General features: G+C 47.1%; 2 protein-coding genes across 3 annotated transcripts in view; both read right to left on the bottom strand.

Annotated features, from left to right (window-relative positions):
* bnipl (BCL2 interacting protein like) overlaps positions 1-1149 on the bottom strand; it is a 41613-nt gene extending 40464 nt beyond the window's left edge. For both annotated transcript variants that reach the window (XM_064946628.1, XM_064946627.1), the window contains exon 1: positions 971-1149. In XM_064946628.1, the coding sequence (XP_064802700.1) occupies positions 971-1014 (44 nt within the window). In that variant the 5' untranslated portion in view covers positions 1015-1149. The remainder of the gene's footprint in view (positions 1-970) is intronic.
* An 808-nt stretch (positions 1150-1957) lies between these two features.
* Positions 1958-11979, bottom strand: prune (prune exopolyphosphatase). The gene is given in 9 exon segments (XM_064946630.1): positions 1958-4089; positions 4091-4335; positions 4496-4654; positions 7943-8037; positions 8189-8347; positions 8460-8644; positions 8815-9017; positions 9119-9223; positions 11786-11979. Coding segments are annotated over 9 exon segments (1329 nt in total). The 5' UTR covers positions 11825-11979; the 3' UTR covers positions 1958-3950.
* Between the last annotated feature and the right edge of the window lie 350 nt (positions 11980-12329).

Below are 12329 nucleotides of genomic sequence, written 5' to 3' on the forward strand. Positions count from 1 at the left end.
ATGTCAAAATATGTTCCTTGATCACCAAACATGGAGTTACGCTGAGCAACCATCTCATTTACTCCCGTTACAGCCGGTATGTAGCCTACTTCCAAAAGACAACGGGAAATATGCCTCTTTGACGCCAATAATCTATCTATACCTCCAACTCCAATCTATCCACCTCCGGCAGATAGATTGATGACAATATACAGAAGGGATGTGGAAGGAATTCGGAGGCAACTAATGATGACATCAGAGATACAGTGGCTGTCTTTGTGTACCTCGCAGTACGAGTATCAGACAGAGACTAAGATCAGTATGTTTCTTTCCAATTACCGGTATAGTAATAATAGGCCTAAATCAAATGTATATCTAGTGGCATTATTACATCACCCCAGACACTGTTCGTGACTCTTGTCAACAACTCACAAAATCCAGTGGTGGAAGTTGCCCTTTAGTCCATGTAAATCTTAGTTATAAAAACAAACATTGGCCATTACTAAGCCCATGCATGAATCAAAGCTTTGTCAGCTTTGCAAAGCCAGCGATTCAGCACTAAGGAAGTAATTAGAGCAGAGACTCTCAGGACGGGTGGCATCTTTGTCGTCACTACTGGCCTTGCTAGTGTCAGAGTGGCTTGTGACTTCCCATTTCTCCTTTTGTTAACCCCTGTCCATTGTTCAGAGAGTAGGTCATATGACATGGAGTCTGGAGGGGTGTAAATGAGATAGATATAACACTCACACTTCAATACTCCATCTTTCCCTCTAACAATTTAAATGCAATACTCCATATTTCCCTCAAGCAATTGAAAACCACTACTCCATCTTTCCCTCTAGCAATTGAAATGAGCTGAAACACTGACACCACTGTTTTTGTTTCAGGAAACCCACACCGCTATGAGCGTCACTTCACATTTGCTACACACATTGGTTGTGAAACTATGGGTTTCCACCGAATAAACTAGCAAAGTGGTTTAATCACTTACCCATTTAGCATGTACTGGTCCCCCTGCTCTGTATAGGTCCCCATACCATCCACCCTGTGAGTGAGATCAGATGATTATTTCAGCACTGAATGGGTACCTCCAGGAACTAGTGTTTCTTGCAAAACAAGACAGCCTGCTGGCTCATCTGCCTTTCTCATGAGGAAGTCTGTTGATGTGGGTGTGTGTGTTTGTGTGGATGTGTGTCTATGTCAGTGAATTCACCCTCTTCCTGTCCCTACAGGTTTTTCTGCATTTCAGCAGGACCTGTTGTGGTTGCTTCCCTATTGCCTAAGGCTAAGCTCACCTGGGCAGCTATGGTGCTTAGTCGGCAGATTGAAACATGTTTAGCTAGAGCCTCGCAGATAGAAATGCACTGCATAGAATAAACAGAAACATTTGTACTCTGCATAATGGAGGCTTGTCCAGTCTATACATTTCATTTCTATCTGCAGCGTTCTAAACATTGCATCCCATTGAATGTGCCTCAGTTCTCCCAGTCAGGGAGGAGTAAGGACAATAGGGAGGTAGGCTTGGGCGATATTCCGTTTATACCAGGGTATTTAGAAAAATACCAACGGTATGATTTTCAATACCATTACTTGGGTTGGGGCCACCAGCGCCTCGCAGGGCCTGCCGCGTTGCAACTTAAGTATAACTATAAGAAATACATGATATCCAGCTCAGGGCTCCAGCTATGCATTTGGTTTGCTAACTTGCTAAGTGGCTAGATGTCAAGATCAAGCTTCTTGGTTACAGTAGAAACATTCAATGCCCTCCTGGATCAAGACCCCTGTTGACTAATTTATTTTGTGCGTAAAAAATAAGTGTGCACTTCCAGTACAACATGAACCCCAGTGTGGTACAGAAACAGTATGAACATTTGGACACGGCCAAACTCTAGAAGAAGGTAGACAGTAGACACCACACTGGGAGGAACCTCCATGGTCCCAACATCACAACTACTGAGTTGAAATAACATGGACAAAACAGGATAAGAAACTTTAATAATATTAAATCCTTTTCAACATTTCAGGTGAAACCATTACATTTCTAACTGTAAAACTTTAGTCAGCTGGTTTCCAAACGATTAAAAAGGTCAAACTGACAATCACTTGATTGTCCTTCATAACATAACATCTGCTAATGGTCTAACCTTGACTGAAATCTACTCTACCTTTCAGTGCAGAATATGGCTACATCTCAAACACTGTTCTCATCAGTTTAGAGCATTTTATGAAATAAACAGTCATTTAATTAGACTACATCAGGCCTGGAAGTACCTTGGTTCTGGGGAGTCCTAGTTTCAGATAAGATATCAAAGTATTATATTCAAATTAACATGACATCAGCAATATCATTGGTACCAAGTGTTTTAACACAATCCAACGGAAGTTACTGTATCTTCGTGCTATACAATTGCATATAATCAGATAATTCTTAAATACATTATGTTTACATACATTTGCAGTATACAAAATCTTTCATTTGGGGAAGATACAGTATTATAATGGTGTTTTGAATCAGAAGAACATTCAAAACTGATTTATTATCAATAAATCAGTTAAGGAATAATGTCTAGCTATCTCTAGCAATAACTATTCAACACAAACACTTTACTTCAACGTCAAACTGCTTATCAATTATGTCAAATCAACACTGCATATCATGCAGAGTAACACTTCATTTGGACAGTCCATTTGTAGATGCTCTACAGACTCACATTTCAACTAACTATGTACTAACCAAGCCCTAAACTTAACTCTGACCCTAACCCCAACTCTATCTATTAACCCTTACCCTAAGCTCAGTAAGCAGTTGCTTATCAACAGATAGTTTGACCATCTTCAGCTGGACTATCCAAATAAAGTGGGGCCACATATTGGTTTAGGCATCTATCACAAAGATCTTCCTATACACATTAGTATAGGGCACAGTGCCTAGATGTCAAGATCACGCTCCTTGGTTACAGTAGACATTCAATGCCCTCCTGGATCAAGATCCCTGTTGCCTTAGTAAGCAGACCACATATTGGTTTAGGCATCTATCACAAAAATGTTCATATACACATTAGTCTAGGCTGCACACACACTCTTGGGGAGAAGAGAGAGAGTGGATCTATTTTCTCAAATCTACAGCAAAATCTATTTTTCCCGGAAACATAACAACTGGGATTATTTTTCCATTAACAGAGTTCCCAATTAAATGTCTTATTCCCATTCAAGGATGAAAGCATTGGTGTCACTAATATTTTTTTATTTAACCTTTATTTAACTAGGCAAGTCAGTTAAGAACAAATTCTTATTACAATGACGGCCTACCCCGGCCAAACCTTAACCCGGACGACGTTGGGACAATTGTGCGCAGCCCTATGGGACTCCCAATCACGACCAGTTGTGATACAGCCAGGAATCAAACCAGGGTATGTAGTGACGCCTCTACCACTGAGATGCAGTGCCTTGGACCGCTACGCCACTCGGGAACCCCCTCCCCCCATATAAAGCACGGGTGTCACTAACGCAAAGCACGGGTGTCACTAACGCAAAGCACGGGTGTCACTAACGCAAAGCACGGGTGTCACTAACGCAAAGCACGGGTGTCACTAACGCAAAGCACGGGTGTCACTAACGTAAAGCACGGGTGTCACTAACGTAAAGCACGGGTGTCACTAACGTAAAGCACGGGTGTCACTAACGTAAAGCACGGGTGCCACTAACATAAAGCACGGGTGTCACTAATATTTTCAATGCATTTCCATCATCTCCAATATGATTGCCAGTGGATTGTTTACTCCTCTGGATTGGGAACAGTGGGCCTCCCAGTCCTCGTCCCAGTGGATCAATGTTGTGCCGAGCTCAACACCCTGCACAGTCACAAACAACCTGTACTGGTCTGAATCCTGTTGCGAGAACTCTGGCCATCCAGCTGTTATACAGGTTAGTGAGCTTGGGTGCGCCACTGACCACCAGGAGTGTGAGTGACATCAGAGTCCCCCTGCGTTCTCCTCTTCACTGGCCATCTTGCTGAACTTCTCCGTCAGAGCTTCAGCGCTGATCTTGGGCAGTCCGTTGTCAAGGGGACAGCCCTCCACCAGACTGTTCATAGGGGTGGGGGAAGTAGGAGTCCTCCTCTATCCCAGCGTCCTCAGTGCACGCTCGTTGCTGTGGTACCTCGTAACTCTCCTCTAGGGTCCTACAATGCACCTCTCTTCGCTCCCTGTCCCTCAGGAAGTCCTTGATGATGGGCAGCACCTTCTTCCTGGAGGCCAACGTGTTGCCCTGGAGGTAAGCCCTGATGTCCGAGTAAGGGCTGCTCATTGGACTCAGGCTCAGACTGGGTCTCCGGGCTTGCTCCAAGGCTTGGCTCATCTGCAGGACAACAAAGACCATTCAGTTGATCATGTAAAAAAATACATTGTAAAAAACAACCCTGGCAACCCAAAGCTTACTATCAACTCTTCATAATGACTTACTTTAACTCTAGTCAACTCTATGGGATCATGTCTGATTGGGATGGTGGAGTTCCTACCTCCCCCCTGTAGAGGGTGCTGGAGCTGTAGACAGCCAGCTGCCTGAAGGGTTCCTTGTTATCGTTGAAGGAGATCGTCATGGCCACCACCAGGTTGTAGCTGTGCTTGTGGCAGAACTCACAGAGCTCTTGCTGTAAGCTTTGCCTCTGTAGAAAAGCCTGAGGGACAACATTTATAGATATTACAGTTTGTTTCTGAATCTCAGTATAAACTCAAGTGCAGCTGGTGAGTCCCTTTATAAGTTCACATGAAGAGACAGGCACAGGGTTACTGCCTTTTTACTTGTGGGTGGTTCCACCTGATTGGACATGTGGGGGGGTGATCTTCATGAACTAGGTGAAACGTCCCACCTTCACATTTTGAGTGTTTGAAGGGTGTGTCAGGCAGTAACACAGGGAAGTGTCTGAAGGGTGCGTCAGGCAGTAACAACAGGGAAGTGTCTGAAGGGTGTGTCAGGCAGTAACAACAGGGAAGTGTCTGAAGGGTGCGTCAGGCAGTAACAACAGGGAAGTATCTGAAGGGTGCGTCAGGCAGTAACAACAGGGAAGTATCTGAAGGGTGTGTCAGGCAGTAACACAGGGAAGTGTCTGAAGGGTGTGTCAGGCAGTAACAACAGGGAAGTGTCTGAAGGGTGTGTCAGGCAGTAACACAGGGAAGTGTCTGAAGGGTGTGTCAGGCAGTAACAACAGGGAAGTGTCTGAAGGGTGTGTCAGGCAGTAACACTGGGAAGTGTCTGAAGGGTGCGTCAGGCAGTAACACAGGGAAGTGTCTGAAGGGTGCGTCAGGCAGTAACAACAGGGAAGTGTCTGAAGGGTGCGTCAGGCAGTAACAACAGGGAAGTGTCTGAAGGGTGCGTCAGGCAGTAACACAGGGAAGTGTCTGAAGGGTGCGTCAGGCAGTAACACAGGGAAGTGTCTGAAGGGTGTGTCAGGCAGTAACACTGGGAAGTGTCTGAAGGGTGTGTCAGGCAGTACCACTGGGAAGTGTCTGAAGGGTGTGTCAGGCAGTATCACTGGGAAGTGTCTGAAGGGTGCGTCAGGCAGTAACAACAGGGAAGTGTCTGAAGGGTGTGTCAGGCAGTATCACTGGGAAGTGTCTGAAGGGTGTGTCAGGCAGTATCACTGGGAAGTGTCTGAAGGGTGTGTCAGGCAGTAACACAGGGAAGTGTCTGAAGGGTGCGTCAGGCAGTAACAACAGGGAAGTGTCTGAAGGGTGTGTCAGGCAGTAACAACAGGGAAGTGTCTGAAGGGTGCGTCAGGCAGTAACAACAGGGAAGTGTCTGAAGGGTGCGTCAGGCAGTAACAACAGGGAAGTGTCTGAAGGGTGCGTCAGGCAGTAACAACAGGGAAGTGTCTGAAGGGTGCGTCAGGCAGTAACAACAGGGAAGTGTCTGAAGGGTGTGTCAGGCAGTAACAACAGGGAAGTGTCTGAAGGGTGCGTCAGGCAGTAACACAGGGAAGTGTCTGAAGGGTGCGTCAGGCAGTAACACAGGGAAGTGTCTGAAGGGTGCGTCAGGCAGTAACAACAGGGAAGTGTCTGAAGGGTGTGTCAGGCAGTAGCACAGGGAAGTGTCTGAAGGGTGCGTCAGGCAGTAACAACAGGGAAGTGTCTGAAGGGTGTGTCAGGCAGTAGCACAGGGAAGTGTCTGAAGGGTGCGTCAGGCAGTAACAACAGGGAAGTGTCTGAAGGGTGCGTCAGGCAGTAACACAGGGAAGTGTCTGAAGGGTGCGTCAGGCAGTAACACAGGGAAGTGTCTGAAGGGTGCGTCAGGCAGTAACAACAGGGAAGTGTCTGAAGGGTGTGTCAGGCAGTAGCACAGGGAAGTGTCTGAAGGGTGTGTCAGGCAGTAGCACAGGGAAGTGTCTGAAGGGTGCGTCAGGCAGTAACAACAGGGAAGTGTCTGAAGGGTGTGTCAGGCAGTAGCACAGGGAAGTGTCTGAAGGGTGTGTCAGGCAGTAACAACAGGGAAGTGTCTGAAGGGTGCGTCAGGCAGTAACACAGGGAAGTGTCTGAAGGGTGCGTCAGGCAGTAACACAGGGAAGTGTCTGAAGGGTGCGTCAGGCAGTAACAACAGGGAAGTGTCTGAAGGGTGTGTCAGGCAGTAGCACAGGGAAGTGTCTGAAGGGTGCGTCAGGCAGTAACAACAGGGAAGTGTCTGAAGGGTGTGTCAGGCAGTAGCACAGGGAAGTGTCTGAAGGGTGCGTCAGGCAGTAACAACAGGGAAGTGTCTGAAGGGTGCGTCAGGCAGTAACACAGGGAAGTGTCTGAAGGGTGTGTCAGGCAGTAACAACAGGGAAGTGTCTGAAGGGTGCGTCAGGCAGTAGCACAGGGAAGTGTCTGAAGGGTGCGTCAGGCAGTAACAACAGGGAAGTGTCTGAAGGGTGTGTCAGGCAGTAACAACAGGGAAGTGTCTGAAGGGTGCGTCAGGCAGTAACACGGGGAAGTGTCTGAAGGGTGCGTCAGGCAGTAACAACAGGGAAGTGTCTGAAGGGTGCGTCAGGCAGTAACAACAGGGAAGTGTCTGAAGGGTGTGTCAGGCAGTAGCACAGGGAAGTGTCTGAAGGGTGTGTCAGGCAGTAGCACAGGGAAGTGTCTGAAGGGTGCGTCAGGCAGTAACACAGGGAAGTGTCTGAAGGGTGCGTCAGGCAGTAACAACAGAGAAGTGTCTGAAGGGTGCGTCAGGCAGTAACAACAGGGAAGTGTCTGAAGGGTGCGTCAGGCAGTAACAACAGGGAAGTGTCTGAAGGGTGCGTCAGGCAGTAACACAGGGAAGTGTCTGAAGGGTGTGTCAGGCAGTAACACGGGGAAGTGTCTGAAGGGTGCGTCAGGCAGTAACACAGGGAAGTGTCTGAAGGGTGCATCAGGCAGTAACAACAGGGAAGTGTCTGAAGGGTGCGTCAGGCAGTAACACAGGGAAGTGTCTGAAGGGTGTGTCAGGCAGTAACAACAGGGAAGTGTCTGAAGGGTGCATCAGGCAGTAACAACAGGGAAGTGTCTGAAGGGTGCGTCAGGCAGTAACAACAGAGAAGTGTCTGAAGGGTGTGTCAGGCAGTAGCACAGGGAAGTGTCTGAAGGGTGCGTCAGGCAGTAGCACAGGGAAGTGTGAAGGGTGTGTCAGGCAGTAACAACAGGGAAGTGTCTGAAGGGTGTGTCAGGCAGTAGCACAGGGAAGTGTCTGAAGGGTGTGTCAGGCAGTAGCACAGGGAAGTGTTTGAAGGGTGTGTCAGGCAGTATCACGGGGAAAGGCTCTGATAACTTGAGGACTGTGTTCAGTTTAGATCTGAAGTGAGATTCTGTAAAGAATTCATAGGTGAAACGTGCATTGTGAGATGACATACTGCAGTAGAACTGGGTACATGATAGTATTTGAACCATGTTATTATCCACCAGTAGCAGGTGTAACCTTGTGTTGTATCACATATTGAATAGTTAAGATGCACACCCACCTCCAGTGTCATATATATCACACTGACTGCCAGTTTTAAATCTCCTTCCGATGCCACCTTCATGTCTTTCAGAAGCATCTGTTCTGTGGTAAGACCTGGGAACATGAGCAAAAAACATTGTAGGTCTCCCTCTCCTTCATACTTAAACATGGAATTGATATCATGGGATGCCCATCGTTCTAATCTGAGAGGCAAAAACCACATCCACAAGGCTGAGCTTCAGGTATTAATCCTGGGGTGTTTTACCTGACACATCAAATTTAGCATTCTGCAAGGACTGGAAGAGGACGCCCCTTGGTGGCAGGTTGGGGAAGTGCGTCTCCAGGAGGCCAGCGTACTGGCTGTCTTTAGGGGTGACTTTCCCTGCCTCTGGGGCCATGTTCACACAGTCTAACACTATGGTGCCTGTGATCACAAAGAACAGGATGTCAGTCTCGTCACACAGTGACACAGTTAAAGGCATAGTTCACTTAATACTGACATGACTTCCACATACATCAGTTATATTTCTGGTTACCATATAAGAGCTGGGCCACCTGTTGGTCGAGGACTTCAGGGGCTTTCAGGATGATCCGTTCTGCCACCAGGGTGGAGCAGGAGCCCACCGTCTCCACGGTAATGGGACAGGAGGGAGAGGGCTTCCTCTCCAGGAGGTGATGGTCGATCACCTCCAACACCGCCTCTTCTAGATCACAGTCAGAGCTGCAACAGACAGCCACACACTCAGTCAGGGACTTTAGTCAAGCTATTTCAAGGAGTCTCTAGGTCAGTGTTGCTTTTATAGAGATACACGTGATGATCACATGGGGAAGTGTTGACGTCCTGGATGACTGTCAGTGGACAGAGGTTAAGGTGTCATGATTGACCCTGACCTGGGCAGCACGTTGTGGTCCACCAGTGTGAGGTCCAGCCGGCCCGCCCGGTGTAGACTCCCCAGGTCCACCTCGTCCCGGAACACCAGGTCATCCTGGGAGAGGCCACTCTCTCTCAGCAGGAAGGCATTGTCCGTGCGCAGCGGGAACTCTTGCCGGGGAATGTTCAGAACGGGAAGAGGAACTTTCCCAGAATCAAGTGTCTGGGAGGGGAGAGAGAGGTGTTATAACACCTGACGCTTGCTCTGTTGAACCATTCTCAACACATGGGTCGGGTCCAAATGATGGGGTGGGTTACTCTCACCTTGGACAGGAAGTATGCATAGGCCAGAGCTGACACCATGGAGTCCAGGTCACAGGCCTCGTTCCCCAGGACCACATGGAACCCTGGGCTGCCCTCTGCGTTCCCCTGAGGGTAGAGTGGGATGAATACAGTCACAAGAATATCCAACTCCTATGAGGGGATTTACCATGAGAAAATACAGGTCAGTCTATCCATTACTCTTGTAATGAGCCTTCAAAGGCAATCAGATGTGTCTTAGTGAGTGGACAGTGCAATGTGGACAGGTTGTGTGTGTGTGTTGTATTGTCAATGCACGTCATGCTGATGCTGATCACAGGAGATTAGGTACTCTCGGTTCTGCACAATGTCCCCCATCCTAGAGTAAAACCCTGGACACTGTTTGAATAGCCTTCTGAAGGGTCAATGGCAGATCCCAGTGTAGCCTAAAGTGGATGAGCTAAGGGCTGACTTCATTCCCCTGCCTGAAGGCTTTGGCTAGCTCTTTGTCAAATAGCCTTAGGCTAATTCCATCAATAACCTCAGTAGAGCAGACTGTGATGTAATGGCTAAGCTACATGACGGCCTGCTAACTCCACTACATGTTTTTGTTGAACGTTTTTAATGTGGAGTTGAGAAACAAGTAGGGTGTTTCATTTTCCCAGAGCATGGCCGTCTGTGACAGCAGCACGAGTCATGGGTGCCAGAGCTAGGGGCTAACAGAGACAGCTTGTTGCGATAACAAAAGCCGGTCATGTGACAATTAGCCAGTCCACAGCCTGAAGCCTAGCAGCAGGTAGCCTAGCAGCTAAGAGCATTGGGCCAGTAATCAAAACGTTGCTGGTTCAAATCTCCGAGCCGACTAAGTGAAAAAATAAAATCGATGTGCCCTTAGAGCCAGGTCGCAATTGTAAATGAGAACTTGTTCTCAACTTGCCTTCCTGGTTAAAAAAATAAAATAAAAGAGCAAGGCACTTAATCCTAATTGGTCCTGTAAATCGCTCTGGATAAGAGTGTCTGCTAAAATGTTCCCAGTCAGTGAGAATCTCCCAGTCTCATAACCCAGTCTCATCTATCCGCGGTATAACCCAGTCTCATCTATCCGCGGTATAACCCAGTCTCATCTATCCTCGGTATAACACAGTCTCATCTATCCGCGGTATAACCCAGTCTCATCTATCCGCGGTATAACCCAGTCTCATCTATCCACAATACAACCCAGTCTCATCTATCCGCGGTATAACCCAGTCTCATCTATCCGCGGTATATAATCCCCAGTCTCATCTATCCAGTCTCGGTATAACCCAGTCTCATCTATCCACGGTATAACCCAGTCTCATCTATCCGCGGTATAACCCAGTCTCATCTATCCGCGGTATAACCCAGTCTCATCTATCCGCGGTATAACCCAGTCTCATCTATCCGCGGTATAACCCAGTCTCATCTATCCGCGGTACAACCCAGTCTCATCTATCCGCGGTACAACCCAGTCATCTATCCGCGGTACAACCCAGTCTCATCTATCCGCGGTATAACCCAGTCTCATCTATCCACGGTATAACCCAGTCTCATCTATCCGCGGTATAACCCAGTCTCATCTATCCGCGGTATAACCCAGTCTCATCTATCCGCGGTATAACCCAGTCTCATCTATCCGCGGTATAACCCAGTCTCATATATCCACGGCATAACCCAGTCTCATCTAGCCACGATATAACCCAGTCTCATCTATCCGTTATGTTGTTTTCAGATTGATGCAGAAGGAGTGGAAGCCACTTAACTATTGAAATACACCTCACCTGTCTTTCAGTTCCCATTAGACTTCTCACTCAACCAGCCTCCCCATGTACACACTGGATAGTACATCTGTGCTGGTGCTGACTTCTCTTCCCCCTCACTGAACACCAGTAAATAAGGTGTGACGCTCTGAGGCGCTATAAACACCATCTGATCTCACTAATCTTGATAGGGCTTGTTTTGAACCCAAACAGTGCTCTTTTCACTTAAGGTCAAGAGCACGACATCAAGACCCTGAAATTAAAGCCATCGTGTAACTAAGTGTGGCAGACATGCAAAGCAAAAAAAATGCACATGGGCATATTGACACCTGACAGGCACCTGACAGGCAGCTGACCCTACAGGAAATGTACTTTCATGGCCCATTACAATTGAACAATTATATTTGTTTGAATATCACTTAAATATATTAATGCATATATATATCATGCAACATAATGAAGCAGTGTATGAGTTACATTTAACACAATTATGTGATCACGTGACAATGCTAATTTGCCTGGCTGGCCAACTAGCTAGCTGTAATTACAGTCTATGTACAGTACAGTTCAAATGTAGTTAGTGTACGGTGACAACTGTCTCAGTCTGATCTAATTTGATGCGCATGCACGAGCCCACAAGCAACACCGGGACCATGCGGCAGGCTGCTGTCACACTGCCCTACTGTTTTTCAATGTCTTTCGACTTGATCTAGTCTGAATTTAATGTCTAGCTACCTTTCTCCTGATATCTCTGAAAACCCCACTAATTTAATTTGTCCATCAAATGTACATGTCTTCTAAATTATTTCGACTCTGCATAACCAGCTAACGTTAGCCGTTAAGACAAACTAAACATTGAAAATGGATAAAGCAAGCAAACGGCGCGACCACCAGAAACCGTCGATGTTCCTACCTTCAGCTCATTGCGACAGCTTTTTAAAAATATATCCATGGTTATCGGATGCACTACGTAAAGACCGTCTGAAATGAGTTTGCTAGTTGTCTTTGTTGCATATAGCTAACGTTAGCTGTATCTGCACGTCTCAGGAATAAAAAGACTGCACTGTAAGTTTGAAATGTTAATGCCCAAGAGTCGTGCGTGACTCGTCTTGGGCTGACGTGACGTAGTATTGTGGGTAGTGTAGTATCAAATATTGGTTTACAAACTGGTAGTTTCAAAGAGACCGGTTGTAAAGCAAAGATGTTTTATAACTAAACCAAGATAAACCACAGCCTCTCGTTTCCAATGGGAACAAATGGGCCATAGTGGGCAGAACAAGCAAAGAAGGGGGCAGAGCCAAATACGAGCTAGCGGATCCTATTGGCCCGTTCTAGCGTTATCTTCATATTTCCGCCAGAGAACGCCTACTCTGACGTGCGCGTGTGCAATAACTTACTTTGCATTTGCACTCCTCTAAACAACGCGACTTTTGAAAACTTTTGCAAAGGGTAAAGTC

This window comes from Oncorhynchus masou, chromosome 29, assembly GCF_036934945.1.
Source record: "Oncorhynchus masou masou isolate Uvic2021 chromosome 29, UVic_Omas_1.1, whole genome shotgun sequence".
Taxonomy (NCBI): domain Eukaryota; kingdom Metazoa; phylum Chordata; class Actinopteri; order Salmoniformes; family Salmonidae; genus Oncorhynchus; species Oncorhynchus masou.